Raw genomic sequence first — 27,689 nt, 5'->3', positions numbered from 1 at the left:
CAGATAATCTGGGATCAGATGATGGGATGAAGAGCAGTGTAGAAGGGCCCTAAGTTTTTTTAAAAAGAAAAAACTCTGAATGTTCAACTGTGAGAACACAGGACCATCAGTGCTAGTCCAGCATTAAGGTTTTGACCGAAACCAGCAAAGTGCTCCCGGGGAAACACAAACATTGAGAAGGTCATTACCATCCCCTGTTGATTAGATTTTGCTGCTCAAGCACACTCGGCATTAACTTCCAATCCATCTAGATTCTTTGTCATTGCTGTAAATTCTCAAAAGCATATCTCACAGCCAAAAATACCTGCAGATTTCTTCTCAGTGGATTATACTGACAGCTATACGCTGTTGGTTCATTTGGTGTAGGGTGCATGCAAGACTTTCCAACCAAAGGTGACCCTAATGCAAACCCATCTTTTGAGTTTTATTGGCAAAAGGGGTACTGCAGTGCAACCTGAGCCCTGCTACATGCACAATGGAGGACCTTCTTGCAGCAACACCAGAGGCACTCCAAGTGGCCAGATACTGGTCAAAGGACATTTAATCAACTACCAAGTTTGCAAAATTTGTGTTTTTTTAATCTGTTTGTTTGTTTTCTTCTGTTAGAAATGTAATACAATGGTCTGGTTACCCATGACACGATACATTCCTTTATTTTCCAGATTCCCTGCCCATGCCATTATAAGAACTTCATATCATAGAATCAAAAAGTTGGAAGAGACCTCATGGGCCATCCAGTCCAACCCCCTGCCAAGAAGCAGGAATATTGCATTCAAATCACCCCTGACAGATGGCCATCCAGCCTCTGTTTAAAAGCTTCCAAAGAAGGAGCCTCCACCACACTCCCGGGCAGAGAGTTCCACTGCTGAACGGCTCTCACAGTCAGGAAGTTCTTCCTCATATTCAGATGGAATCTCCTTTCTTGTAGTTTGAAGCCATTGTTCCTTGTCCTAATCTTGTCCTAAACCTAATTTTTCGGTGGTGGCCCCTCGACTCTGGAACTCACTCCCTAGAGACATCAGACAGGCCCCAACTCTGGCAGTCTTCAGGAGGAGCTTGAAGACGTGGCTGTTCCAGTGTGCCTTCCCTGAGTAATGGTCCCATAGCACTTTGTCCTCCAAAGCACTTTACATTTCTTTAGGTCTGCTCGTATGCCCTTCCACAAACACCACTATCACCTTTTCATCCATGTCCCAGCATTATTTCCAATTTTAACTCTACATTTGGCCTTCCCACTGTTTTTAATTGTGTGTCGTCTTATTGATAATGTTGTATATTTTATTGCTTATGTTTTATTTTAATTGCTTGTATTGCTGTTATTATTGCTTGTATTGTTGTGTTTGGGCTCGGCCTCATGTAAGCCACACCGAGTCCCTTGGGGAGATGGTAGCGGGGTACAAATAAAGTGTATTATTATTATTATTATTATTATTATTATTATTATTATTATTATAAAAGGTCAGCAAACAAGCCTTTTTCCATTTATGACAAGCGAGGCAATTGGCACCCTACCTATCTGATGAGGCTCTGACAACAGTCATCCATGCCACGGTCACATCTAGGCTGGACTATTGCAATGCCCTGTATGTTGGTCTTCCGATGTCTACGACCCGAAAGCTCCATATTGTTCAGAATGTGGCAGCCAGGCTACTCACAAGAACACGCATGAAATGCCATATAACACCAGTGTTGCGGCATTTGCATTGGCTTCCAACTGATTACCGTGGTCTATATAAGATGCTAGTTCTGACCTTTAAGATTATTTACGGCCAGGGTCCATCGTATCTTAGGGACCGTCTCTCCTTCTTCCATCATCGGATGTCACAACGACCATCCCAACGTGACTTACTTTATATACCGGGTCCTAGAGAAGTGCACTTGGAAAGAACCAGACGCAGAGCTTTTTCTATTTCTGCCCCTGCCTTGTGGAATTCCTTGCCACCCTATATGAGAGCCATGCGTGAGTTAGGGCCTTTTACCCTAGCACTTAAGACTTGGCTTTTTACTAGAGCAGTAGTTCTCAACCTGTGGGTCCCCAGGTGTTTTGGCCTACAACTCCCAGAAATCCCAGCTGTTAGGATTTCTGGGAGTTGAAGGCCAAAAACATCTGGGGATCCCCGGGTTGAGAACCACTGTACTAGAACTTTTGATCTCTGTTAATTTTATCAATGTCTGTATATATGTATTTTTATCCTTTACAATTTTAGCTTGTAAATCGCCTAGAGCATCTTGGATGGAGGGCGATTAATAAGTAATTAAATGATGATGATGATTATCACCATGGAAGCAGTAAACAAGCTTGCTCCCTCCTCCCTGTGGCTTCCTCTTACATATTTATACATGGCTATCATATCTCCTCACATCCTTCTCTTCTTCAGGCTAAACATGCCCAGCTCCTTAAGCCGTTCCTCATAGGGTTTGTTCTCCAGACCCTTGATCATTTTAGTTGCCCTCCTCTGGACACAGCTTGTCAAAGTTCTTCCTCATGTTCAGATGGAATCTCCTTTCTTGTAGTTTGAAGCCATTGTTCCGCATCCTCGTTTCCAAGGAAGCAGAAAACAAGCTTGCTCCCTCCTCCCTGTGGCTTCCTCTCACATATTTATACATGGCTATCATATCTCCTCTCAGCCTTCTCTTCTTCAGGCTAAACATTAGGCTTGGGCAATCCATGGTTCTAAATGGTTCTAAAGTACTTACAAAACTAAAGTTCTGGTGGTGAAAATTTCAGAACTCTAACAAAAATCTCAAAATTTCATAATAAATGGCAGCTCCTAATTGGTTCTGTCATCAAAATCACCAATAATGAAATAATAATTAAATTTTGAAAGTTTTGTTCGAGTTCTGAAATTTTCACCACCAGAACTTTAGTTTTGTAAGTACTTTAGAACCATTTAGAACCATGGATTGCCCAAGCCTACTAAACATGCCCAGCTCCTTAAGCCGCTCCTCATAGGGCTTGTTCTCCAGACCCTTGATCATTTTAGTCACCCTCCTCTGGACACATTCCAGCTTGTCAATATCTCTCTTGAATTGTGGTGCCCAGAATGGGACACAATATTCCAGGAGTGGTCTAACCAAAGCAGAATAGAGGGGTAGCATGACTTCCCTGGATCTAGACACTATGTTCCTATTGATGCAGGCCAAAATCCCATCAGTGCAGTTCAGTGCCAGGGAAGCTCCCCCCTCCCCACTTCCCACACAAAAATGGAAAGCCCTGCCTGAGGAGAGTTGTTGACATCTATGGCATTGCAAGGCCGTGTTTCTTTTCCTGTCCAAGTGACCGGCAGACACTGCCAAAAAGTTGTGGGAAACTTTTTGAGGAGTGAAGGAAGGGAAGAAGGAAGAAGGGAGGAAGGAATGCCCTACCTAAGGACGCCGTCATGGCCGAGGTTCCTCCCTGGAACGCTCCCCTCCTGATGTGGGGCCTGAAGGGAGGAGGGAGGGGGAGGGAGGGAGGAGGGGAAGCGCGCGCGCGGAGGGCGGGGGTCTTCCTTCCTCTCCGCGTCAGCGAGGAGTGACGCCCCGCACTGAGGCATCCGGCCGCGAGAGGGTTCTGCGCTGCGCGAGGGAAAGGGGGCGGGGCCTGGCCGGACTGCTCTGCGCCAATCAGGTGGCGAGGCCTTCTCTGAATCTCCCTCCTCAGCCAAGAAGCCTCTTTGGGAAGAGGAGGGGAGCTGCCTGCTTTGTCCAAAGGCATCTTTGTATGGAAAGCTTGGCAGGGAGGGGAAAGAGGGGGGAAGAAGCACAATGCCCTGCTTGTGAGTAACTTTCACAAGCAGGACATTGTGCATCCCTTCAGCTGGGTCACTTTCCACAGGACCCAAGCTGCACCTGTAATGCTCCTGGTGTTGCACAACCAAGGCCCCTTCCACACAGCTGAATAAAAGCCCACGTTTTCTGCTTTGAACTGGAATATATGGCAGTGTGAACTCAGATAACCCAGTTCAAAGCAGATATTGTGGGATTTTCTACTTTGATATGCTGGGTTATATAGCTGTGTTGTACTGGTCCATTTAGTTTTGAGGCTCTGAGGATCACCTGGGAAGGAATCCCACTGGAGCATTGCAGTGCACACAAATACCTGGGAGTCACTCTAGACCATGCTCTGACCTACAAGAAGCACTGCTTGAACATCAAGCAAAAAGTGGGTACAGAAACAATATACAAAAGCTGACTGGCACAACCAGGCCCGTACCCAGGATTTTGATTCAGGGGGGCTGAGTTTGATTTGGGGGGGGGGGGACTGAGTCTGAGTGAAAGACGGTCTACCCTAGCAAACCTTTTGTATCGTTACCCCAATACCCCCATTAATATTAGATATATTGAGCATAGTGATCAGATCATGATATGAATAAACATAAGTTTAAATAATGTACCAGTAAGGCCTTCTCGTGGACCACCATGAAAATTTGGGGGGGGGGGTGAAGCCCCCAAAAGCCCCCCCCCCCCCCGGCTACATGTCTGGGCACAACCTGGGGATCACAACCAGACACAGTGAAGACATCTGCCCTTGCGCTATGCTACTCTGCTGCTGAGTACGCATGCCCAGTGTGGAACACATCTCACCACGCTAAAACAGTGGATGTGGCTCTTAATGAAACATGCCGCATTATCACGAGGTGTCTGAGCCCTACACCACTGGAGAAATTACACTGCTTAGCCGGTATTGCACCACCTGACATCCGTCGGGAAGTAGCAGCCAATAGTGAAAGGACCAAGGCAGTGACATCTCCAGCTCATCCCTTGTTTGGGTATCAGCCAGCACGTCAACAACTTAAATCTAGAAATAGTTTTCTAAGATCTACAGAGACACTCGCTGGAACACCTCAGCAAGCGAGAGTCCAAAAGTGGCAGGCTCAAACCCAGAACCTCAACCAATGGCTGATACCAAATGAGAGACTCTTTTATCTGCTTTTCACCAAACACATATACCAATGCAGAGAGGAAGAGTATTTCTGGAGTGTAGAAAACAGAAATGTTGTCTATGACATCTCATCTTGAAAAATGCTCTATTAGTGTTCTGGTTAGCCCTATGCCATGATGACAGACAATTCTCTGAGTATTATATGACCATGTTGTTGATCCACAATTCCAACATTGCCTTATCACCGATTATATTGTTTTGAACTGAAATATATGGCAGTGTGAACCGGTTATATTAGCTGTGGCTGAATGTTAATACTTACTATTCCATTTAACGATTCAAGTTTACATTTCAACTGATAGTACCCATTGCAGGCAAATAGATTCTACCAGAAAGCCACAGCCCTGAGTTTACAAGATCTGTGCGAGACTGATGATGACAGAGTAAGTTGAAGGTCTCTCATACACAGGGTCGACATAAGATGGCATGACATCGAATTAAAGAGCAGTTAAAGACAACAAAATAACTAATAACCGAATAGATTATTTTTTTGAAAAAATCAAACATCCATATCCAGTTGAATAAAAATGTAAAAAAGAGAGTTTAACTTTAATTATATTTGCCATAACATAATGTGAAAAATATATACTTCTGTACACAGTATTTTTTTTTAATGAAATTGGGTTTGAACTGAAATTGTAAGTTCATCTTTTCTGTTTCCTTTTTCTGTGTTTGTTTTGGTAGCATAAGGAAATACCTCAGTATAAACAAGTGAACTGGGATGACAATTCATGCAAGGGCTGGAATGAAATACTGGAGAGAGAAATCCTCGTGGAGCAAGATGAAATGAACAATCCTCTTGTTCAGAATATCTGCAAAAGAGAAGCCCACATGTTGAAGGATGTCACATTAAAATAGTCAAGAAATTTTGATTCTGGTCACAGTTCTCCTCTATCATATACTTATCTTCCAGCAGGAGAAAAAATGCAAATAATAATAATAATAATAATCTCCCCAATGGGGACTCGGTGCGGTTTACATGGAGCCAAGCCCTGACAACATAATACAGCAGTAAAATCAACATAATACATCAGACAAAAACATTATCAAAATGACATTAAAATAATAAAAAAATAATAGTAATAATAAAATAAATAAAATTAAATAAAATACCAATAGACATAATCACGATAGAAATGACAATGGGCAGGCCACATATTCTGAATAAAAACAATTAACAGACTATGATGAGATAAAATAGGAGCAGGAAGTTTAAATGGAACTCATAAAACACACAGTTATGTGGCAGAACATCCTATTTGGAGGGCACAAACTCTATTAACCAAAAACATTGAGGGGGTATAAAAAATCATACTGAGCACCTACTTGTCAAAGGCGCAGCAGAAAAGCCAGGTTTTGAGGTTCTTTTTAAATGTTTCCAGTGAAGGGGCTTTCCTGATCTCCCCATGTAAAGAGTTCCAAAGTTGGCGGACCACAGAAGAGAAGGCTCTCTCCCTTGTGCCCACAAGACGAGCTTGTGAGATTGGTAGGGGCGAAAGGAGGACCTCCCCTGAGGAATGAAGGCCCGGGTTGGTACGTGGAGTGAGATACGGTCACGAAGGTAGGCAGGTCCCAAACCGTTTAGGGGTTTATAGGTGATAACCTGTACCTTGAATTGGGACCGGAAAATAAACAGCAGCCAGTGGAGCTCCTTAAACAGGGGGGTAGACCGCTTCCTGTAGGTTGCCCCAGTTATTAATCTGGCTGCCAAGCGTTGGACAAGATGTAGTTTACGCGCCATCTTCAAGGGCAGCCCCACATAGAGAGCATTACAGTAATCCAGTCTAGAGGTAACTAAGGCATGGACCACCATGGTCAAGTCAGGCTTCACGAGGTATGGTCGCAGCTGGTGCACAAGTTTTAATTGTGTGAAGGCCCTCCTGGCCACCGCCGACGCCTGCGCATCAAGCGTCAGCACTGAATACAGGAGGACCCCCAAGCTGCGGACCTGTGACTTCAGGGGGAGTGCAACCCCATCCAGCACAGGTTGCCACCCAATACCCCGGTCAGACAAGCAACTGACCTGGAGGACCTCTGTCTTATCAGGATTAATCCTCAGCTTGTTCGTCCTCATCCAGATCGTCACAGTGGCCAGGCACTGGTCCAGTATCCTTGGAGCTTCCTTGGAGTCAGATGGAAAAGAGTAGTGGAGTTGGGTGTCATCTGCGTAGAGGTGGCACCGCAATCCAAAACTCCGGATGACCTCTCCCAGTGGTTTCATGTAAATGTTAAATAGCATGGGAGACAGAATAGAACTTTGCAGGACCCCACAGGTCAATGGCCAGGGGTCCGAGCAGGAGTCCCCCAGCTTCAACTGGGAACGACCCTCCAGGAAGGACCGAAGCCACAAAGGTGTGCATCAGTCACAAAGATGAATTTGAGTCCTCTATCCCAAATACGCTGCACTTAAAACTACTTCTACTCCTCCATTTTATAGGTAGTTGACAGTACACAATACATGCACATGGATCCTGCCCCAAAAATATTCATCCTTGTATTTACATTTTGCTTCCAATGATGCAAGTAAATTATACTATTCTTTATAAGTTGCGAATTACATATTAAAAGGAACACTTACTACACAATGCTTTTGTTGGATTCACTTGCTGACCTGCAAGCAGCTGGAGAAGTCTTTTAATGTCAATGCGTGCCTCAGCCATACTCTCAGGGTGTCTCTCTTCAGTCGATTTTTGAGATGCATGGTCAGGTACTAGAATTCATAAAGACAGATATTTTACCAAATGTGGCCATAGTTACTATATACCGTAAATCATTTCTTAATATTTAAAACAAGGGGTGGCGAATGTTTAACGCTGGGGCTACATGTCCCAAAATTGTTTTTTGCAGCATTTGACTTCTCCAGCCCCTTCCTAAAGGACAAATTATTTCTTCTGAAAGCCTCCGTAGTGGCAATTCAGTCTTCCAAAAAAGTTTCAAGCCTCTTCAACACTATCCAGCTTTTAAAAGATTCAAAATCAGGAAAATAGCTCTGGTCAATTTCATCTTTTAGGTACATTTTTGGGACTCTGTGTGAACTCTGGGAGATTCTGGACTGAGAATTGGCCCTTACATCACAGTAGTAGCCAATCCCTATTTTAAACTGTGTAACTTACTCCCAAGGAAATATACCTATAAGTAGGTAGTTAAAACTGAGTACTGTATATACTCGAGTATAAGCCTAGTTTTTCAGCCCTTTTTTAGGCCGAAAAAGTCCCCCTCGGCTTATACTCGAGTCAAGGTTATTTATTATTTTACTCTGTTATTGTTATTATTATTATTATTGTTGTTGTTGTTGTTATTTTCATTTCATTTATTATTTTATTCTATTTATTATTATTATTGTTATTATTATTATATTTATCATTTTACTCTATAATAATAATAATAATAATAACAACACTTTATTTATACCCCACTACCATCTCCCCAGGGGACTCGGTGCAGCTTACATGAGGCCGAGCCCAAAATACAACAATACAAGCAATAACAATAACAATACAAGCAATTTAAAAACAACAAAACAATAAAACAATAACATAAGCATTATCAATAGGACAACACACTTTAAAATCTATGGGTAGGCCAAATGTAATTAAAATTTAAAAGATTAAAAAATAATGTTGGACATGGGCGAAAATGATGGGGCGGTTTGTGGGAACATACGAGCAGACCTAAAACAATATAAAGTGCTTAGAGGACGAAGTGCTATGGGATCATTATACTGGGAAGGCACACTGGAACAACCACATCTTCAAGCTCCTCTTAAAGACTGCCAAAGTTGGGGCATGCCTGATGTCCTTAGGGAGTGAGTTCCAGAGTCGAGGGCCCACCACCAAAAAGGCCCTCTCTCTCGTCCCCACCAATCGCACTTGCGATGCAGGTGGGAGCGTGAACAGGGCCTCTCCAGATGATCAAAGAGATTGTGTGGGTTCGTATACAGAGATGTGGTCACGAAGGTAGGCGGGTCCCAAACCGTTCAGGGCTTTGTAGGTAAGAACCTGCACCTTGAATTGTTATATAGTATATGTGCTGCCGAAGTTATATACATTTATTATTTTACTGTATAATTGTTGTTATTGCTACATTCATTATTTTACTCTTTTTATTATTGTTATTAAATGTATTATGTTACTCTCTTTATTATTATTGGAAGGATATGTAAGCACATTTACATTGAAGAAGGTAAATAATCATTTAATCAGAGTTGGACAGTCTTATCTTAAATTACCATTTTTGTAAATATTCAAAAATATATAACCAACTGATTCCACAATTAATGTAATTTAATTGGTATCTATTTTTATTTTGCAATTTACCAGTAGCTGCTGCATTTCCCACCCTCGGCTTATACGTGAATCAATCCGTTTTCTCAGTTTTTTGTGGTAAAATTAGGTTACCTTGGCTTATATTCGGGTCGGCTTATACTCGAATATATAAGGTATATTATATTCTTTTAAACATCTTTTTGTTTAATGTATGACAGTTATGACCTAAACAATGCTACCAAATAGCAAATAGGGAATGTTAGTTTGTCACATTCTCCCAGATTTCAGTACTAAATCCTCAGAGCCACTTCAAGTAAACCCTGAATATACAAAAAAGATAGAACAGTGTTCTGCTTTATCATAACAGTCTTAACTCCTCTATTGTCCAAAAGGAACAAGAAGCCACAGAGGAAAGGGAAATTGTGACATTTCAAAATTTGTCAGTCCCCAAAAGGAAGTCCCCTACCCTTTCAATCATATTTTTCTTTTCTAAAATATTTCCTTCATTCAATTGTGGCAACAAACTTTACATATTTTTCTCTCTCTCGTTCTTTTATCTGAAGCTACCATATCATTTATTCACTTGATTTGGAATTTGGGGACAGGATGGGACAGCTAAAGCCTTTAAAGTCATACTTGCCCCGGCTTTCTTTAAATGTCCTCTAAGTGCAGGATTCAAACGTAAATTCCAATGTTAGGACTGCTTATCTGAGAAGAAAAGTAAAATACCTACCCCAAGGAGGATTCCCAAGATCTTTAAAGTGAGTTGTAACTGACACTAAATCTGTTTCTATCTTCAAGTTCATTTCTCCTTTTTGGTTTGCTTCTATTACCTGCAATGAAAGCAAACCAATCATGAAGTTCTGTCATTTCAACTTTGTCATAAGAAGAATGTAAATAGACCTGAGTCTTGATTTTCTCTTCTAAAGAATTTTATTAGATTTTCCATAATACAACGAAAGAGTAGGAACAATAACAATATAGAAAGAGAGAAAAAGATAGAAGTATATAAAGAGAAGAAAAAAGAGGAAAAAATAATAAAAAGTGAAAAATACAAAAATGAAAAATGAAAAAATAATAAAAGATAAAAGAAAAAATACAAAAAGAAAAAATATATAAAAAAGAAAATTGACTTCCATTCCATCTTCATGGTTAATGTCTTTTTATTATTAAAAAATATTCCCTAAAAAATAAATGTGGTGGACATGTAAAGTAGCATCCAAGTTTTGGACAGAAATACACGAAGAAATACAGAAGATTTTTTAAATAAAGTTCACAAAAAAACCGGAGTACTATTTACTTGGGTTTACAGATCTAGATCTACAATTAAATAAACAAGAAGATAAACTTTTTACATTTATCACAACTGCCGCCAGAATTATCTTTGCAAGAGAATGGAAGCAAGAATTAAATCCACCTATGGAGAAAATCAGGGAAATTATGGACATGGAAGAATTGATTTTTTGTTGAAAAAAATATGGGCAATATGTTAAAAAGAACAAATTGGGACCCTCTCCACAGCTACTTGGAGAAATTGTGAAAATAGAAGACACGATTGATTTTCTCAATATGTCTGCAAATTTAGCTCTAAATGCACAAAGACAACTGCATTGAAATAGGCAAAACAATAGTTTATTTTATTTTAAATGAACTCCCTTTATCACAGGATCTCAGGGCAGTATACAATATAAATACTTAAGTATTTTCCAGATTAAAATTATAGTTTGTAGAATACAAAACATATTAAACGCAATGATTAAAACTACAATTTTAAAAACCATGTACACAAACACTTGAAATAAATTATTCCATACATCTTTTACTGAAAAGCCATATTTTCGTTTGGCAACAGAAAGAAAACATTAGCAACACTCAAATCTGCAAGGCGAGGGTGTTCCTCAACTGGAATGTCACAGCCATGTCCTTGCCCACATTGATGGGACACAAAGGAGAGACCCCTCCTGCAGACATTTATTATCAGGCAGGTAGAAAGGGAGAGGCACTCCTGGAAGTATTGAAGTCATAGTTGTCCGGAAAGGGAGGGGGGGGGGAGTAATGTTCTAAAAGCCACATTCATTTCAACAGTTGTACGAGGAAGGAAATATTGCCTACGGAAGTAAATATCACATTTTAAGAAAGACACTGCCAAGTTGGAACACATCCTGAGAATACTAAAAAAGACAGTAAGAGTCTAGAAACAAAGACCTGAGGAGAACTGGAGAAGATAAAAGATTATGAGGAGACATGAGAGGATGAACTGTAGTTGTCCTCTATACTCCAAAGAGAAGGATGAGAACCGATGGATGAAAACATTAAGTGTCCCTATACTGTTTCAAAATATGGTTTTAATCAAATTGTATATCGAACTGTTTTTTACTTTATATCACTGTATACTTTTGCTGTGCTTTGTCTTAATCATAGATGTTACTAACTTTATGTCCTACTAGCTTGGGGACCCGGCGCTGCCCGGGTTATTAGAGAAAGTGGGTAATGGGGGTTCTGTATACCAAGTTTGGTCTTTGTTGGTCATTGGATGATGGTTGCATTGTTTTCAGGAAATGAGTGAAGGTACTTGAAGTCCCATCATCCATGGTCCATCCTCCTACAAACTGCAGCAGGATGTAGAGTGGGTCATGGAGGCTCTGTGTGCCAATTTTGGTCTTGATCAGTCATTGGATGAGGGCCGCAGTAGTTTCAGTAAGTGAGTCAAGGTACTGCAAGTTCCATCATCCATGGTCCACCCTCCTCCAAACTGCAGCAGGATGTAGATTGGGTCTGCTACCTCGGAATGTTGAGATTGGCCAATCAGAGACCATATGCAAATTGTTCCTTGGAATGCTGAAGTTGGCCAATCAGTGACCATATGCAGATTGTACCACAGTGGCAGCCAATCAGAATCTTAGAATGTTTTGGCTGGCCAATCAGAAACCTTATGCAAATTGTACCACAGTAGCACATAATAACCAGTTTTTCAGGTTCCTCCTGAAGATTGCCAGCATGGGGGCTTGCCTAATGTCTCTGGGGAGTGAGTTCTAGAGCCAGGGGGCCACCACAGAGAAGGCCCTCTCTCCCGTCCCCACAAGTCGCATTTGCGATGAGGGGAAGAGGGAGAGCAGAGCCTCTCCAGGAGATCGAAGAGGTTGTGTGGGTTCGTAGATGGAAATGTGGTGGTGCAGGTAGGCAGGTCCCAAACCGTTCAGGGCTTTGCTCTTTGAATTAGGCCCGGAAAATAAACACCAGCCAGTGGAGCTCCTTAAACAGGAGGGTTGACCGCTCTCTGTAATTTGTACCACGTCAGGGTCTGCTGTGGTTTTATGTTTTTATGGATTTAACCTGAATTGTTTTTAATACTAGGCATTATGTTTGAATCGGTTTTAATTGTATCCATGTTTTTATCATTTTATTGTTTATTGTTTTTTATTGCTTAATGTGTTGGGGTTTTTTTTAGTATTTCTAATGCGGTATTGAATTTTGCCATAACTGTAAGCCGCTCTGAGTCTCCTTCGGGGTGAGAAGAGCGGGGTAGAAAAATAGTAAATAAATAAATACTAATGATGTTTAATACTATTTTAATTCTTGTACATTTGTATATTTTAAATTATATTGTAATGCTTTTAATGTTAGCCACTTTGTGTCTCCTTATGGAGAGAAAAATGGGATATAAACAAACATCATAATAATAAAGCATTGGTGAGAAAAGTGAGGGCCAAAGATGCATGTATCCTCAAGGGCACAAAAAGAACTCTTTTGGCCCAAGAGGCCGCAGATGAAACTGTGGGCGAGTGGGAGAAATTCTGCTTCATCATGCCTGTCTTTGGACACTAGACCGGACAGGAAATTACTGAGAAGCTAACATCAATGGACGCATCTACACTGTACAATCAATGCAGCTTGACACCACTTTAACTGCCATGGCTCAATGATAGGTAATTATGAAAGTTGTAGTTTGACAAGGTATTTAGCCTTTTCTGGCGCCTCACCAAACTATAACTCCCATGATTCCCTAGCATTGAAACACGGCAGTTAAAGTAATGTCAAACTGCATTAATTCTCTGTTTAAAAGGTCTCTGCTCTGCTTAAAACATGGCAAAAGGAGAGCATTCTGGAAAAAAAAAACATTTTTTTCTCAAATTTTCTTTCTGTGGGGTGCAATAGAACTACGGCCCTTCCAAATCTCTATGATCAATTTGGTCCCCCAGTCCACGATTCTGCTGTACAGTGCCTTGCCCAGTTTAGCCCAGAGATTTACAATGATCAAGTAGAAATGTGCCCCCAAAATTACAGCGAAGTCTACCCGCAACTCATATTTAAATTAGGAATGTCACAACTTACTATAGAATTACTGAGGTTTTTCATTCTCTCTACAACACTCTTCATGGTCTTCATCACAGGTAAATAAATGCTCACCTGCAAAATAAAAGCAGCTGCACTGAAAACATGATATCTGAGCCACGTATGTCTCACTTTGTTACCATTCCGTTGCACAACTGACAAAACCACAGTTTATTCCATAAAGAATTAAGGACATTTATGGCTAAACTAAGAATCCAGCAAAATACATCACTTTTAGTTTTCTGAATGTATTTGTAGTAAACTGATTGTGTGGGTTCGTATACAGAGATGCGGTCATGAAGGTAGGCGGGTCCCAAACCGTTCAGGGCTTTGTAGGTGAGAACCTGCACCTTGAATTGGGTCCGGAAAATGAATGGCAACCAGTTGAGCTCCTTGAACAGGAGGATTCACCGCTCCCTGTAAGGAGCCCTGGTTAACAACCTGGCTGCCGCCCGTTGGACCATCTGGAATTTCCGAGCTGTTTTCAAGGGCAGCCCCACGTAGAGTGCATTATAGTAATCCAGTCTAGAGGTGACTAAGGCATGGACCACCCTGGCCAGATCTGCCTTCATGAGGTACGCTATAGTAAAAATAAATAAATAAATAAATAAATAAATAAATAAATAAAAGATTCCCTAACTTCATGCAGACTTTAGCCTAATTTCATGCAGACTTTAGCATTATGGAGCCTCTCCAACTGTTCTTGAATCAATGAGATGGGAAACCAGTTTTGTATGCTGATCCTGTGGAGGGCTCTGTAATTCTTGCAGAGATGTTCTTCACAAAAAGGACAGGCTCCCAGATGGAGAGGTTGAGTATCGCATGAAACAGCTGTGTAGGTTTTTTCCAGGAAGTTCTGAAGAAAGGAGATTTCTGGCTCTGATGGGGAATAAATGTAACCTGATGGAATGAGGGGGACCCAGTGACTATAATAGAATCATAGGATTGGAAAAGGTTTCAAGGGCAATGAAGTCCAAATCCCTGCCATGCAGGAATACACAATCATGGAAATTTCCAAAACACCCAACATGTTAGGGCATATGTCAACTGTCCGGGTTTATGTTTTCAGTCACTTAGTCATTCAGCATAAGCATTCAAGAACAATAGCCATTTAGATTGCAAGTGAAATGCTTTGTGAAATGCTTTGTGATGAAAGAAAAAGGAAATGTCGACATCCTTGCATTTTTGAAGGCATCTCTTCATAGTCTATGTTGTTGTTTATTCATTCAGTCGCTTCCGACTCTTCGTGACCTCATGGACCAGCCCGCGCCAGAGCTCCCTGTCGGCCATCACCACCCACGGCTCTTTCAAGGTCAAGCCAGTCACTTCAAGGATACCATCCATCCATCAGCCCCTCTTCCTTTTTCCTTCCATTTTCCCCAGAATCATTATCTTAATTTATTTTCTGATGCATTTTGTTTTGTATTCTGTATTTTACTGTGCTGTATTGTATTTAAAAGGGCTTGGCCTCATGTTAGCTGCCCCGAGTCCCCATTGGGGAGATGGTGGCGGGGTATAAATAAAGATTATTATTATTTGAAACACAACAAGATGAGTCCACAGCAGACACTCTGCTGGCTGTTGTATTGGATCACATGTCGGACACTTCCCAAGTGTCTAGGACTGTGTTATATATAACAATAATAACACTTTATTTGTACCCTGCTACCATCTCCCCAAGGGACTCAGTGCGGCTTACATGAGGCCATGCCCGAATACAACAATACAAACAAGACAACAACAGTACAAGCAATTAAAATAAAACATAAACAAATATACAACATTATCAATAAGACAACACGCAATTAAAAACAGTGGGAAGGCCAAATGTAAAGTTAAAATGGAAATAATGCTGGGACATGGACGAAAGGTGATAGTGGCGTTTGTGGAAGGGCATACGAGCAGGTCTAAAAAGTATGAAGTGCTTTGGAGGACAAAGTGCTATGAAATCATTATTCCGGGAAGGCACACTGAAACAACCACGTCTTCAAGCTCCTCCTAAAGACTGCCAAGGTTGGGGCCTGTCTGATGTCTTTAGGGAGTGAGTTCCAGAGTCGAGGGGCCACCATCAAAAAGGCCCTCTCTCTCGTCCCCACCAACCGCGCCTGCGATGCTGGTGGGATCGAGAGTAGCGCCTCCCCGGATGATCGAAGGGATTGTGTGGGTTTGTATACAGAGATGCGGTCACGCATCTCTGTATACTCTGTATATCGGCGAATAATGTGTACAGATCCCAGTAAGGTGGCCTTCTGCAGCTGGCAGATGTTGATTTTGTCAGCACCAATTGTGTTTAAGTGTAGGCCAAGGTCTTTAGGCACTGCACCCAGTGTGTCGATTGCACTGGGACCACCTTGACTGGCTTGTGCCAGAGTCTTTGCAGTTTGATCTTTAAATCCTCATATCGTGTCAGCTTTTCCAGTTGTTTCTCTCCATTCCTGCTGTCACCTGGGATTGCGACATCGATAATCCATACTTTGTTTTTTAACACGATTGTGAGGTTAAGAGTATTATGCTCCAAAATTCTGTATGTCTGAATCCGGAAGTCCCAGAGGAGTTTAGCGTGTTCATTCTCTGTAACTTTTTCTGGCTTGTGATCCCACCAGTTCTTTGTCGCAGGCAGATGGTATTTGTGGCACAAGTTCCAAGGAATCATCTGAGCAACGGTGTTGTGCCTCTGCTTGTAGTCTGTCTGCACGATCTTCTTGCAGCAGCTGAAGATGTGATCTATTGTTTCATCTGCTTCATTCAGATTATTATTATTATTATTATTATTATTATTATTATTATTATTATTCTACAAGCTTTCCTGTCTTCCCATTATGTAGCTAAAGTACTTCGTCTTTCCCTCTACTATCCTTCCCTCCAGTGAGCAGCCAGGCATTATTTCCTGGACTGAAACTACGACTGAAACTACTTGAACCGTTCACAACAGGAGTCCATGCCCTGTGTGGACTGGTTGGATCTTCTGGCGGTCCAAGGCACTCTCAGAACTTTCCTCCAACACCACAGTTCAAAGGTGTCTATCTTCCTTCACTCAGCCTTCCTTATGGTCCAGTTCACGCATCCATAGATTACTAACGGGAATACCACTGCTTTAACTATGCGTATCTTTGTTGTCAGTGTGATGTCTCTACTCTTCACTGTTTTATCAAGATTGGTCACTGCTCTCCTCTCAAGAAGTAAATGTCTTCTGATTTCCTGGCTGCAATCTGTGTCTGCAGTAATCTATAGAAAGCTCGTAGTCTACAGAACGCTCAAATGTTTTTGTTTTTGATACACAACTTGGATGTTTCATTTCACACACACACACACACACACACATCTATATATATAAATTTGTTAGGGGCATCCAACGAGGAAACAAAACTCAAAAACCCCCCAACGAAACTGTACCAAAATTGCCATGCCCATAACACAACCCACAAGGTACAAACATATCTACTCAAAATGAAAAACAACACAACAACACACTCACAAAACGGAAAAACAACAAAACTCAAAAAACCCCAACGAAACTTAACCAAAATTGCCATGCCCATAACACAACCCACAAGGTACAAACATATCTACTCAAAATGAAAAACAACACAACAACACACTCACAAAACGGCAAATCAACAAAACTCACAAACCCCCCAACGAAACTTAACCAAAATTCCCATGCCCATAACACAACCCATAAGGTACAAACATATCTACTCAAAATGAAAAACAACACAACAACACACTCACAAAACGGCAAAACAACTGAGCATGCGCATTGGTGCCCAGCCGCAAGTTCCCTGGCGCGCGCACACAGTTCCCTCTGCGGAAGCCATGCCCACTCCAAGCCCCGCCACGCCGCTTCCCGCACACACACCCCCCCGCCGCACGCACACACACAACCCCACGGTCCATCACTCCCCCCGCCGCACACACACACGCAACCCCACTCCCCCCGCTGCCGCACACACACACGCAACCCCACGCTCCATCACTCCCCCCGCTGCCGCACACACACACACAACCTCACGCTCCATCACTTGCCTGCCCCAATCTTACCTCCTTTTACTTCACGCCACCTCCAAACCCCACCGCACCCCTTCCCGCCCTGTCAAAATCCAGGAAAGATAGGAAGGAAGGAAAGAAGGAAGAAAGAGAAAGGGAGATAAAGAAAAGGGGGAAGGAAGGAAAGTTAGAGAAAGAAGGAAGAAGAAAAGGAAAGATGGAAGGAAAGAAAAGAGAGACAGCAGAAGAGAAAGAAAAAGGGGGAAGGAAGGAAAGAGGTAGAGAAGGAAGAAATGAGAGACAGAGGGAGGGAAAGAAAAAGGGGGAAGGAAGGAAGGAGAGAAGGAAAGAAAAAAGGGAATGAAAGAAGGAAAGAGGGAGTGAAGGAAGGGGGAAGATGTAGAGAAAGAGGGAGGGAAGGAAAGAAGGAAAGAGAGAAGGAAGAAAAGAGACCAGAAGAGAAAGAAAAAGGGGGAAGGAAGGAAGGAGAGAAGGAAAGAAAAAAGGGAAGGAAGGAAGGAAAGAGGGAGTGAAGGAAGGGGGAAGATGTAGAGAAAGAGGGAGGGAAGGAAAGAAGGAAAGAGAGAAGGAAGGAAAGAGGCCAGAAGAGAAAGAAAAAGGGGGAAGGAAGGAGATAGAGAAGGAAGAGGAGAAGGAAAGATGGGAGGGAAGGAAGGAAGGAGGGAAAGAAGGAGAGAAAGAGGGAAGGTTGGTCACAGCAATGCGTGGCGGGTAAAGGTTGTTATTTCTATGATTATTATGATGCTATTATTCCTATGAGACCCTTTTAGGGGGAATGGGAGAGGTGTCAGGTCCCGGAGGCAATGCATTGCATTATTGTTATTGTTATGATGGTGGTGAAATAAAAGGAAATAAAAAGCGAAAGAAGGAAGCAAACAGGGAGGGAAGAAAGGCAAAGGAAGAAAGGGGGAGGGAATGAAGGAAAGAGAGAAGGATGAAACCAAGTAGTGAAAGAAGGAAAGAAAGAAAGAGGTAGAGAAGGAAGAAAGGAGAGAAAGGGGGAAGGAATAGGTAGGTACCTCTCTTTCATAATAGTCCAGATATCTACCTCAACTTTGATAAGTTTTACTATAGGCCACAGCAACGCGTGGCAGGGCACAGCTAGTATATATATATATATATATATATATATATATATATACAGCATTTCCTGAAGTAGTAATGTCCAAGATGACATCTACTTTGTTAATTGGAATATACCTATACAATCAACCCAACATTTTGTTTAATGAAAAGTGTCAATAAGAAAAAAATGTTGATCTGAAGCACATATAAGGTTATTCTGCATTAAGAGAAAAGGATCTAAAAGGCGATAACTGTACGGAACAGTGTTTAATTGAACGTACATGAAGTAATATTTAAACAGTTGAAATTAAAGGTGACTCACATCAAAATCTGGCACACTGGGCTCTCGGAAGTCATTCCACAACTTTCTTGGGATAATCCCCACAGGTATATCGTGAGTCACAATGCGGCTACTACTTGATAAGGAAGGCTAGAGAAAAGGAAATAAGGTAGTATACGATGAAATGTGAGTGAAATGCAAGGTGAAGACTGCTTACTTAAACCAATTTATCTAAATGGCAGCCCAAGAACTTCTGATTACTTATGCACAGGAGGGCTAAAGGTGATAGTAAAGGATTCCCCTGACATTAAGTCTTGTAGTCTTTTACATTTGTTTTTAGCCAACATGTATTCTAAACAGTTTTAACTGTTTGCAAATTTGTGTGTTCAATCAACTGAATGTTCTTAATCTCATTATCTGCATAACTTGTATGCTACAGTGTAATAAGGGTCTTTGGACCATAATAAAAATGTTGTTGTTGTTGTTGTCGTGTCCGACTCTATGGGGGTGGTGCTAATTTCCATTTTTAAGCCAAAGAGCCAATGTTGTCCATAGATACCTCCAAGGTCATGTGGTCAGCATGACTGTATGGAGCGCCGTTATCTTCCCGCAGAAGCAGTACCTATTGATCTACTCACAATTACATGTTTTAGAACTGCTAGGTTGGCAGAAGCTGGGGTTAACAGCGGGAGCTCACCCTGCTCCCTGAATCTGAACTGCAAACCTTTTGGTCAGCATGTTCAGCAGCTCAGCAGTTAACCCGCTGTGCCACCTGGGGGCCCCAATCTACCAGGGCCCCCCAATCCATTTTACCTAAAACTATCCTTCTCTTTAAACCTATCTTCTTATAAAGAAATGACTGAAAACTACAGGAAGCTGGAGAACAATGTTGAGATTTATAAAGTATCTATGGCACAAGTTGCAATGAATCATCTGAGCAACAGTGTTGTGCCTCTGCTTGTAGTCTGTCTGTGCAATTTTCTTGCAGCAGCTGAGGATGTGATCTATTGTTTCATCTGCTTCCTTATGGAGCCCCCGGTGGCGCAGTGGGTTAAACCTCTGTGCCGGCAGGACTGAAGACCGACAGGTCACAGGTTCGAATCCGGGAGGGGCGGATGAGCTCCCTCTATCAGTTCCAGCTCCTCATGCGGGGACATGAGAGAAGCCTCCCACAAAGATGATAAAAACATCAAAAATTATCCGGGCATCCCCTGGGCAACGTCCTTGCAGACAGCCAATTTTCTCACACCAGAAGCGACTTGCAGTTTCTCAAGTCGCTTCTGACACGACAAAAAAAATCTGCTTCCTTGCAGAGTCTACATTTGGGATCTGTTGTCGACTTTTCAATTCTGGTTTTGATGGCATTGGTTCTAATGGCTTGTTCTTGGGCTGCCAGAATCAGGCCCTCCATCTCCTTTTTCAGAGTTCCATTTGTGAGCCACAGACATGTTTTTTCTTTGTCAATTTTGCTCTCTATTTTTCCCAGGAACTGTCCATGGAGAGACTTCTTTCGCCAGTTTTCTCCTCCTCCTCCTCCTATTATTATTATTATTATTATTATTATTATTATTATTATTATTGTGTTTTCTGCAGGCCATATTGCAAAAGTTATTTGGGAGCCCACTGGAGAACCTCACACAAGCCCAAGGTAATTCCAGTTGTGGGAGTTGTTCTACTGGAAATGAAACAAAGTAGGAGCAAGTAGTTTTTGTATACGCCTGTACTATCACTTTGTCACAGATATACTTCACGTGAAGTAGGTTTGTTGATTTCAGCTGTATGCTGTTTGTTTTAGGCATCATTCTGGAAATCTTTAAGATCACCATCAGAAGCTACAGAAATCAAGCTAGTGGATAGCTAGCTACAAGGTAAGTGATAATCCCATCTAAAGTAAAACTTCAATTATGGGAACAGCTATGCTGGGCCTAAGCTGTCTGTCATCAGTTTTCACCTATAAGCCCCACCACAGAAAGGGGTTTGTCTCAGTATAGACTGAAATATGCTATAACGATTCTAAAAAGTCCCATGAACACTGAGATCCATTATCAGATGAATCTTCTGTACTGCCACAGAAAGAAAGAACAGGCTTTGCTTTATTGATAACTGCTCCTGAAATGGTAATGAGCATTGTTTTTCATTTACTATTGCATCCCACTTTAAAGATGAACAAGTTGCTGTTTTAGAAATGTAGTTTTCATATTTTGGAGAGTGAGAGATACATGTTTACTTACCAGTTCCACGGCTACTGTGAGACAGGGACACTGCTTATTAGTCAACTTGACTTTCACTGCCTTAGCATTTTGTGCTGTTTTCAAAGCTCGAGAGAAGTTTTCAGATGTCAGCTCTAAATAAATTTCATTGTCTTCTGCAGCCACTCCCTCCATTTGGAACTCATCAAAGAAGTTCTCCTAAAATGACAAAGTAGTTGGAAAAGTATTTGTTGGCTTTGAACTGCCTTCAGGACTCAGTTTCTATGACATAAATTAGTAATGAAAATTATGTCTCTCTTCAGTATTGTTGGCTACTGGCTATGTTGGCTATGGATGCTGAGACTTGTAGTCCAACAATATATTGTATATACTCGATTATAAACCTAGTTTTTCAGTCCTTTTTTAGGTTGAAAAAGTCTCCCTTGGCTTATACTCGAGTCAAGGTTATTTATTACTTTACTTTGTTGTTGTTGTTGTTTTACTTTATTATTGTTGTGATTACATTTATTATTTTACTCTATTATTGTTATTGTTACATTTATTATTTTACTCTATTATTGTTATTATTACATTTATTATTTTACTCTTTTATTATTATTACTATTATTATTTTACTCTATTTATTATTATTGGAAGGATACATAAGCATATTTACATTGAAGAAGGTTAGAATAATGGTTGAATCAGAGTTGGACAGTCTTATGTTGAATTACAGTTTTATGTAAATACTAGCTGTGCCCTGCGACGTGTTGCTGTGGCCTATAGTAAGAATTTTCAAAGTAGAGATAGATATCTGGACTATTATGAAAGAGAGGTATCACCTACCTATTCCTTCCCCCATTTTCCTTCCCCTTTCTCTCCTTTCGTCCTTCTCTACCTCTTTTTTTCATTCCTTCTTTCGCTCTTTGGTTTCATCCTTCTCTCTTTTCTTCCTTTTCTCCCCCTTTCTCTACTTCTTCCTTTGTCTCCTTTCTTCCCTCCCTGTTTCCTTCCTTCTTTCACTTTTTATTTCCTTTTCTCCTTCCTTCTTTACTTCTTTCCTGCATTTCCCTCCCTTTTTCTTTCCTTTTTACTTTTCTTCTTCCTTCCTTTGGTACTTCTTTCTTTCCATCCTTCTCTCCTTCCTTCCCTCCTTCCTTCTTTCTCTCCCTCCTTTTCTCTTTCCTTCCTTCCTTCCCTCCCTTTTCCCTCCTTCAATCCTTCCCTTTTTCCCTCCCTCCTTTCTTCTCTCCTTCCTTCCTCTCTGTTCTCCCCAAATACCATGGTAGAGTCCCTTCTAAGTCTATTCTATGAGTCTATTTAATACAGTAATATATAGTAGTAACATTGTATTATATAGTAGTATATATAACAATAAAATATATAATATATATGTATTATACATATACATATACATATACATATACATATATATATATATATATATATATATATATATATATATCTCAACCTGTGGGTCCCCAGGTGTTTTGGCCTACAACTCCCAGAAATCCCAGTCAATTTACCAGCTATTGGGATTTCTGGTAGTTGGGAGGCCAAAACATCTTTGCACAACATGGCCATTGCGTATGAGTGCTTGCACCAACTACAAGTGATATGGGTGCATGTAGACACTTCCAGAGCACCTCCTACACCGTTGGTTGAGGTATCCCCATATCCCGGCTAGCTCTGTTCATGGTGGCTGCTCTTGCAATTACCCCGTCCAGGCAGCACGCCTGAATGTAGAAAAAAAAACGTGAAGACTTCCTCTTCACATTGATATAGGTTTCATACGTGTGTGTTCACTAAAATGTTTATCATGAATTTTTGAAATCTGGGCATTATTTTGTAATAACCATGTATGTGCCCTCTACTTTTGCTGGAATTAGAGATGTAGTGGAAAAATTGCAAATTTTTAAAAATGCTATTTTTAACATGTGAGAGCAATCTCTGGGCCCTCCAAGGTATTCCATAGTTAACTTCTGGCCATGGTAGACCTAGAGAGAACAGGTTAATCAAATCAGTAAATAATTAAATCCACAAAAGTTAAACCTGCAAATGTGGAAGCCTGACTGTATTAATTCCAAATTCAAGTTTTAGTCAAAAATTCCTATGTATTCTTTCCCACCCCCAAATCTAGAAAACTTGCCCAATGCAAAATTGGTGTAGTGTTAGGGAAAAGTGCCAAAAAATGGTCAATCATTTCACTACAGCCTACGCTGCCATTAGGGAACGCAAAACTATGATTTCGTGGTCTACTAGAACTAGGGTGAAGGTTCTACAAATGGAATGGTAAACCAAAGAGTATTACTTTTGTACAAAATTAGCCTGACTCAGTTTGGCAGAAGAGAAACATTATCTGGATAGCAAGGCGTAAGGTAGACACAAAATCTAAACCTTCTGCCTTAGGCAATCACCTGTTCCTGTTCTCCAAATCTATGAAACAGAGGGATAATAATACTCCTCTTTAAATAAATGAACTGGAAAACATCACAATTTGCTATTACCAACATCAACTTTTTTATCTGCTTCTTACCTGATTGAGTTCACACCACATGCTAACACCTCCATTTGCTACCTTGTCATTGAGAATGAAGTAGATTTTGTCAACTGTGAAGCGTAGAGTACAGGTCTTGGCTAGCTTTGTAATTGTGTTTACCACACCTACAGAGACAGTATATTACAATATAATCTAATGGCTTGGAGAAAAAAGCATTTATGCACAGTTCCACAATTAAGTAGTATAAATACAAATCTATTGTCATAATAGCATGGTAATGCAGCAGAAATAGGATGTGTGGATAGCTTGAAAATAGCAATATGAAATTTTACAGACTGTTCCCCAAAAGTATACAACATTTAACAGCTAATAAATAATAATAATAATAATAATAATAATAATAATAATAATCAACTTTATTTACACCCCGCCACCATCTCCCCAGTGGGGACTCGGAGCGGCTTACACGGGGCCAAGCCCGGACAACATATTTCAGCAAAATAAACCCAAAGCATAAACAACAAAACAACATAATCAAAATTACAAAAGAACAAAAAAGTCATAAAATAACATTCCAATAAACACAATCACGATAACTATAACAATGGGCGGGCTACATGTACAGGATAAAACGATTAAAAAAAACTGTAATGAGATAAAAATAGGAGGTTATTTGCAGGGGACTCATAAAAACACACAGAGTTGTGAAGCTAAACTTCCCATTTGGAGGGCGTGTACTCCAGTAGCAAAAACGTTGAGGGTTGCAATAGTGTCATGTTCTGCACCTACTCGCCAAAGGCGCAGCGGAAGAGCCAGGTTTTAAGGTTCTTTTTGAATATTTCTAGTGAAGGGGCTTTCCTGATCACTCCAGGTAATGAATTCCAGAGGCGGGGAGCCACAGAGGAGAAGGCTCTCTCCCTTGTGCCCACAAGATGAGCTTGTGAGATTGGTAGGGGCGAAAGGAGGGCCTCCCCCGAAGATCAAAGGGCCCGGGTTGGTACGTGGAGAGAGATGTGATCACGAAGGTAGGTGGGTCCCAAACCGTTTAGGGCTTTGTAGGTGATAACCTGAACCTTGATTTGGGACCGGAAAATAAACAGCAGCCAGTGGAGCTCCTTAAACATGGGAGTCGACTGCTCCCTATAACTAGCCCCAGTTATTAATCTGGCTGACGAACGTTGGACAAGTTGTAGTTTCCGTGCCGTCTTCAATGGTAGCCCCACGTAGAGTGCATTGCAGTAATCCAGTCTAGAGGTAACTAAGGTGTGGACCACCATGGTCAAGTCAGACTTCATGAGGTATGGTCACAGCTGGCGCACAAGTTTTAACTGTGCGAAGGCCCTCCCGGTGCTATAGTGATTATTTGATGGCAATGTAAACACATTTTCCTTTATATGAAGTACTAGCTGTACCTGCCACGCGTTGCTGTGGCCAACCTTACCTCCTTTTTTCTCTTCTTATTTCTTTCTCTCCTTCCCTCCCTTCCTCCCTCTTTCCTTCCTTCCTTTCCTTTTTTTCTTTCCTTCTCTCCTTCCTTCCTTCCTTCTCTACCTCTTTCCTTCCTTCCCTTCTCCTTTTCTTTCACTCATACCTTCCTTCTCTACCTATTCTTGGTGTGCAACTCTCAGCAGTCCTCCTGATTGATCTATCTACTTACTATCTATCTCTATCTAATCTATATATCTTATCTATCTGAAGGGTTCATTGGGAGTTGCAGTCCAGGATTAGGAAATAGGAAACATTTATGGATTGGGATGCTCTCAAAGACATCCAAGGAGAAGCAAGCTTGCAGCTTGGAAGCAGTGCATTTGGAGCATCCTCCTCCCCTAAAGGGCCTGGTGTAGGGGATGCTGGGAGCTGTTGTTTTCACGCATGCGCTGTATCATCATTTAGCTTTTTGGGGGTTTTAAGTCCTTTCTGCTGTTTTTTAGGAGGGATTTATGAGTGATGGTCACTCGTTGGTCTGTTAGGGGTCTAGTGTCCAAATTTGGAGTCAATTGTCCAGTGGTTTTTGAGTTCTGTTAATCCTACAAACAAACATTACATTTTCTATATAACAGTGGGATTAACAGAACTCAAAAACCACTGGACGAATTGACATGCAATTTGGACACAAGACACCTAACAACCCAATGTATGTCCTTCACTAAAAAAAAAAATGATTTTGTCATTTGGGAGTTGTAGTTGCTGGGATTTATAGTTCACCTACAATCAAAGAGCATTCTGAACTCCACCAATGATGGAATTGAACCAAACTTGGCACACAGTTCTCCCATGACCAACAGAAAATACTGGAAGGGTTTGGTGGGCAGTGTCCTTTGGTTTTGGAGTTGTAGTTCACCTACATCCAGAGATCACTGTGGACTCAAACAATGATGGATCTGGGCCAAACTCTACATGAATACTCCATATGCCCAAATGTGAACACTGTTGGAGTTCGGGGAAAATATAATCTTGACATTTGGGAGTCGTAGTTGGGATTTATAGTTCAACTAGAATCACAGAGCATTCTGAACCACACCAACGATAGAATTGGGCCAAACCTCCCACACAGAACCCCATGTGGGCCACAGCAACGCATGGCAGGGGACGGCTAGTTATTTATATAGATACTACCTGTCCCCTGCCACGCGTTGCAGTGGCCCAGTCTGTTGATCTGGAAAATAAAGAAATGAGAAAGTGCTGGTTTCTAATATATGTAATGTCTTTATGCTTGTCGGTAAACAATATTTCTTGCTGTTTCTTTGTCAGAATTGATGTGGAGATTGTCTGGTTTGCCCACCCTGGAACATGCAAGATATCATTGTCCTTCTTTAAGGGTCCCTTTCAAATCTATGATACTATATCTCTGCATGTGTGAATCATATCTATCTATCTATATCTATGGCTGGATGGGTCTTTGTCAGGACGACTTTGATTATGTTTTCTTGCCTTGATGAAGGGAGTTGGGTTGGATTGGATTGGATGGTCTTAAGTATTTTCTGATGGTCATGGGGGTTCTGTGTGGGAAGTTTGCCCCGATTCTGTCATTCGTGGGGTTCATAATGCTCTTTGATTGTAGGTGAACTGCGAATCCCAGTTTCCCCCAAACTCCATCTGTGTTTATATTTGGGCATATGAAATATCCGTGCCAAGTTTGGTCCAGATCCATCATTGTTAGAGTCCACAGTGCTCTCTGGATGTAGGTGAACTACAACTCCCAAACTCAAGGACACTGCCCACCAAACCCTTCCAGTATTTTCTGTTGGTCATAGGAGAACTGTGTGCCAAGTTTGGTTCAATTCCATCGTTGATTGAGTTCAGAATGCTCTTTGATTGTGGGTGAACTATAAATCCCAGCAACTACAACTCCCAAATGACAAAATCATAATATTTTGAGTGATGGTCACTCCTTGTGTTGTGAGACATTTTGTTGCTAAATTTGGTGTGATTTCATTCATTGGTTGTTTTGTTTTTAAGGTACTCATTATGCACAGAGCATTTTTATATATATAGATCTAAAATAGGTATAAAAGCAAACTTTTACTGATGATCAGCCTTTGCAGTTTGCTAAACAGGCAGACTTTCTTTTTTTCTGCAAACATTGCACCTTGTTGCTAACAGATTAGTGCAAAGGTGTTCAAGAACCTTTTAGTGTTGTCAATTTGTTGACACCAACACTGAACCAAGGGGACACCCCCCCCCCCCCCAGTCAAAGAAACAGTGATCTATGTGCCAGCCACTTTCCTGAGATGAGCCCTGCAAGGCTACTCTACACAAGATCATTGAGACTATCACTGAGACATTGCACCCCACTGATGGAGGATAGAGTCCCGCGAGCGTAGTGACGTCAGAGGAGCCCTGGGCGCGAGCCCTTCCAGCTGAAGAGCCGGAGCCAATCAAACCGGCGCCCAGGCGCCTGCGCAGACTAGCCCTTCTCTTTCCGTCTTCATACTCACGAGTGAAGTGGTTGAGGCACGCAACGTCCACCAGCTTCCCTCTGAAGCGCATGGTGAAGAAAGAGCCAAGGAATGCCTCAGGCTTCTATTGGAATCCCCGCCTTGTGCGCCTCCTCCCTCGACATGCTCTTTTTCCCGCTGCCATCAGGTTCCACCGAGACAACCCGGAAATGCTGTCTTGAACTCAG

The 27,689-nt window shown here is 41.5% G+C and overlaps 2 protein-coding genes across 2 annotated transcripts in view; both read right to left on the bottom strand.

The window, feature by feature from the left end:
• The window catches only part of TNS3 (tensin 3), a 42,553-nt gene extending 39,022 nt beyond the window's left edge, over nt 1-3,531 (bottom strand). The window contains exon 1 of the mRNA XM_060781537.2: nt 3,367-3,531. Coding sequence (XP_060637520.2) covers nt 3,367-3,382 — 16 coding nt within the window. The 5' untranslated portion in view covers nt 3,383-3,531. The remainder of the gene's footprint in view (nt 1-3,366) is intronic.
• Nucleotides 3,532-5,441: 1,910 nt separating this feature from the next.
• Nucleotides 5,442-27,689, bottom strand: HUS1 (HUS1 checkpoint clamp component). The gene is made up of 8 exons (XM_060781534.2): nt 27,502-27,689; nt 23,600-23,727; nt 21,106-21,282; nt 18,917-19,024; nt 13,522-13,596; nt 9,923-10,022; nt 7,503-7,634; nt 5,442-5,736 (listed from the first exon to the last, which is right to left on the bottom strand). The coding sequence occupies exons 1-8, from the start codon at nt 27,551-27,553 to the stop codon at nt 5,654-5,656; spliced, it is 855 nt and encodes a 284-aa protein (XP_060637517.2). The 5' UTR covers nt 27,554-27,689; the 3' UTR covers nt 5,442-5,653.

The sequence above is a fragment of the Anolis sagrei genome, chromosome 6, assembly GCF_037176765.1.
Source record: "Anolis sagrei isolate rAnoSag1 chromosome 6, rAnoSag1.mat, whole genome shotgun sequence".
Classification (NCBI taxonomy): Eukaryota; Metazoa; Chordata; class Lepidosauria; order Squamata; family Dactyloidae; genus Anolis; species Anolis sagrei.
Note: the sequence above shows the minus strand (reverse complement) of the source record. Positions and strands in the feature narration are given on the sequence as shown.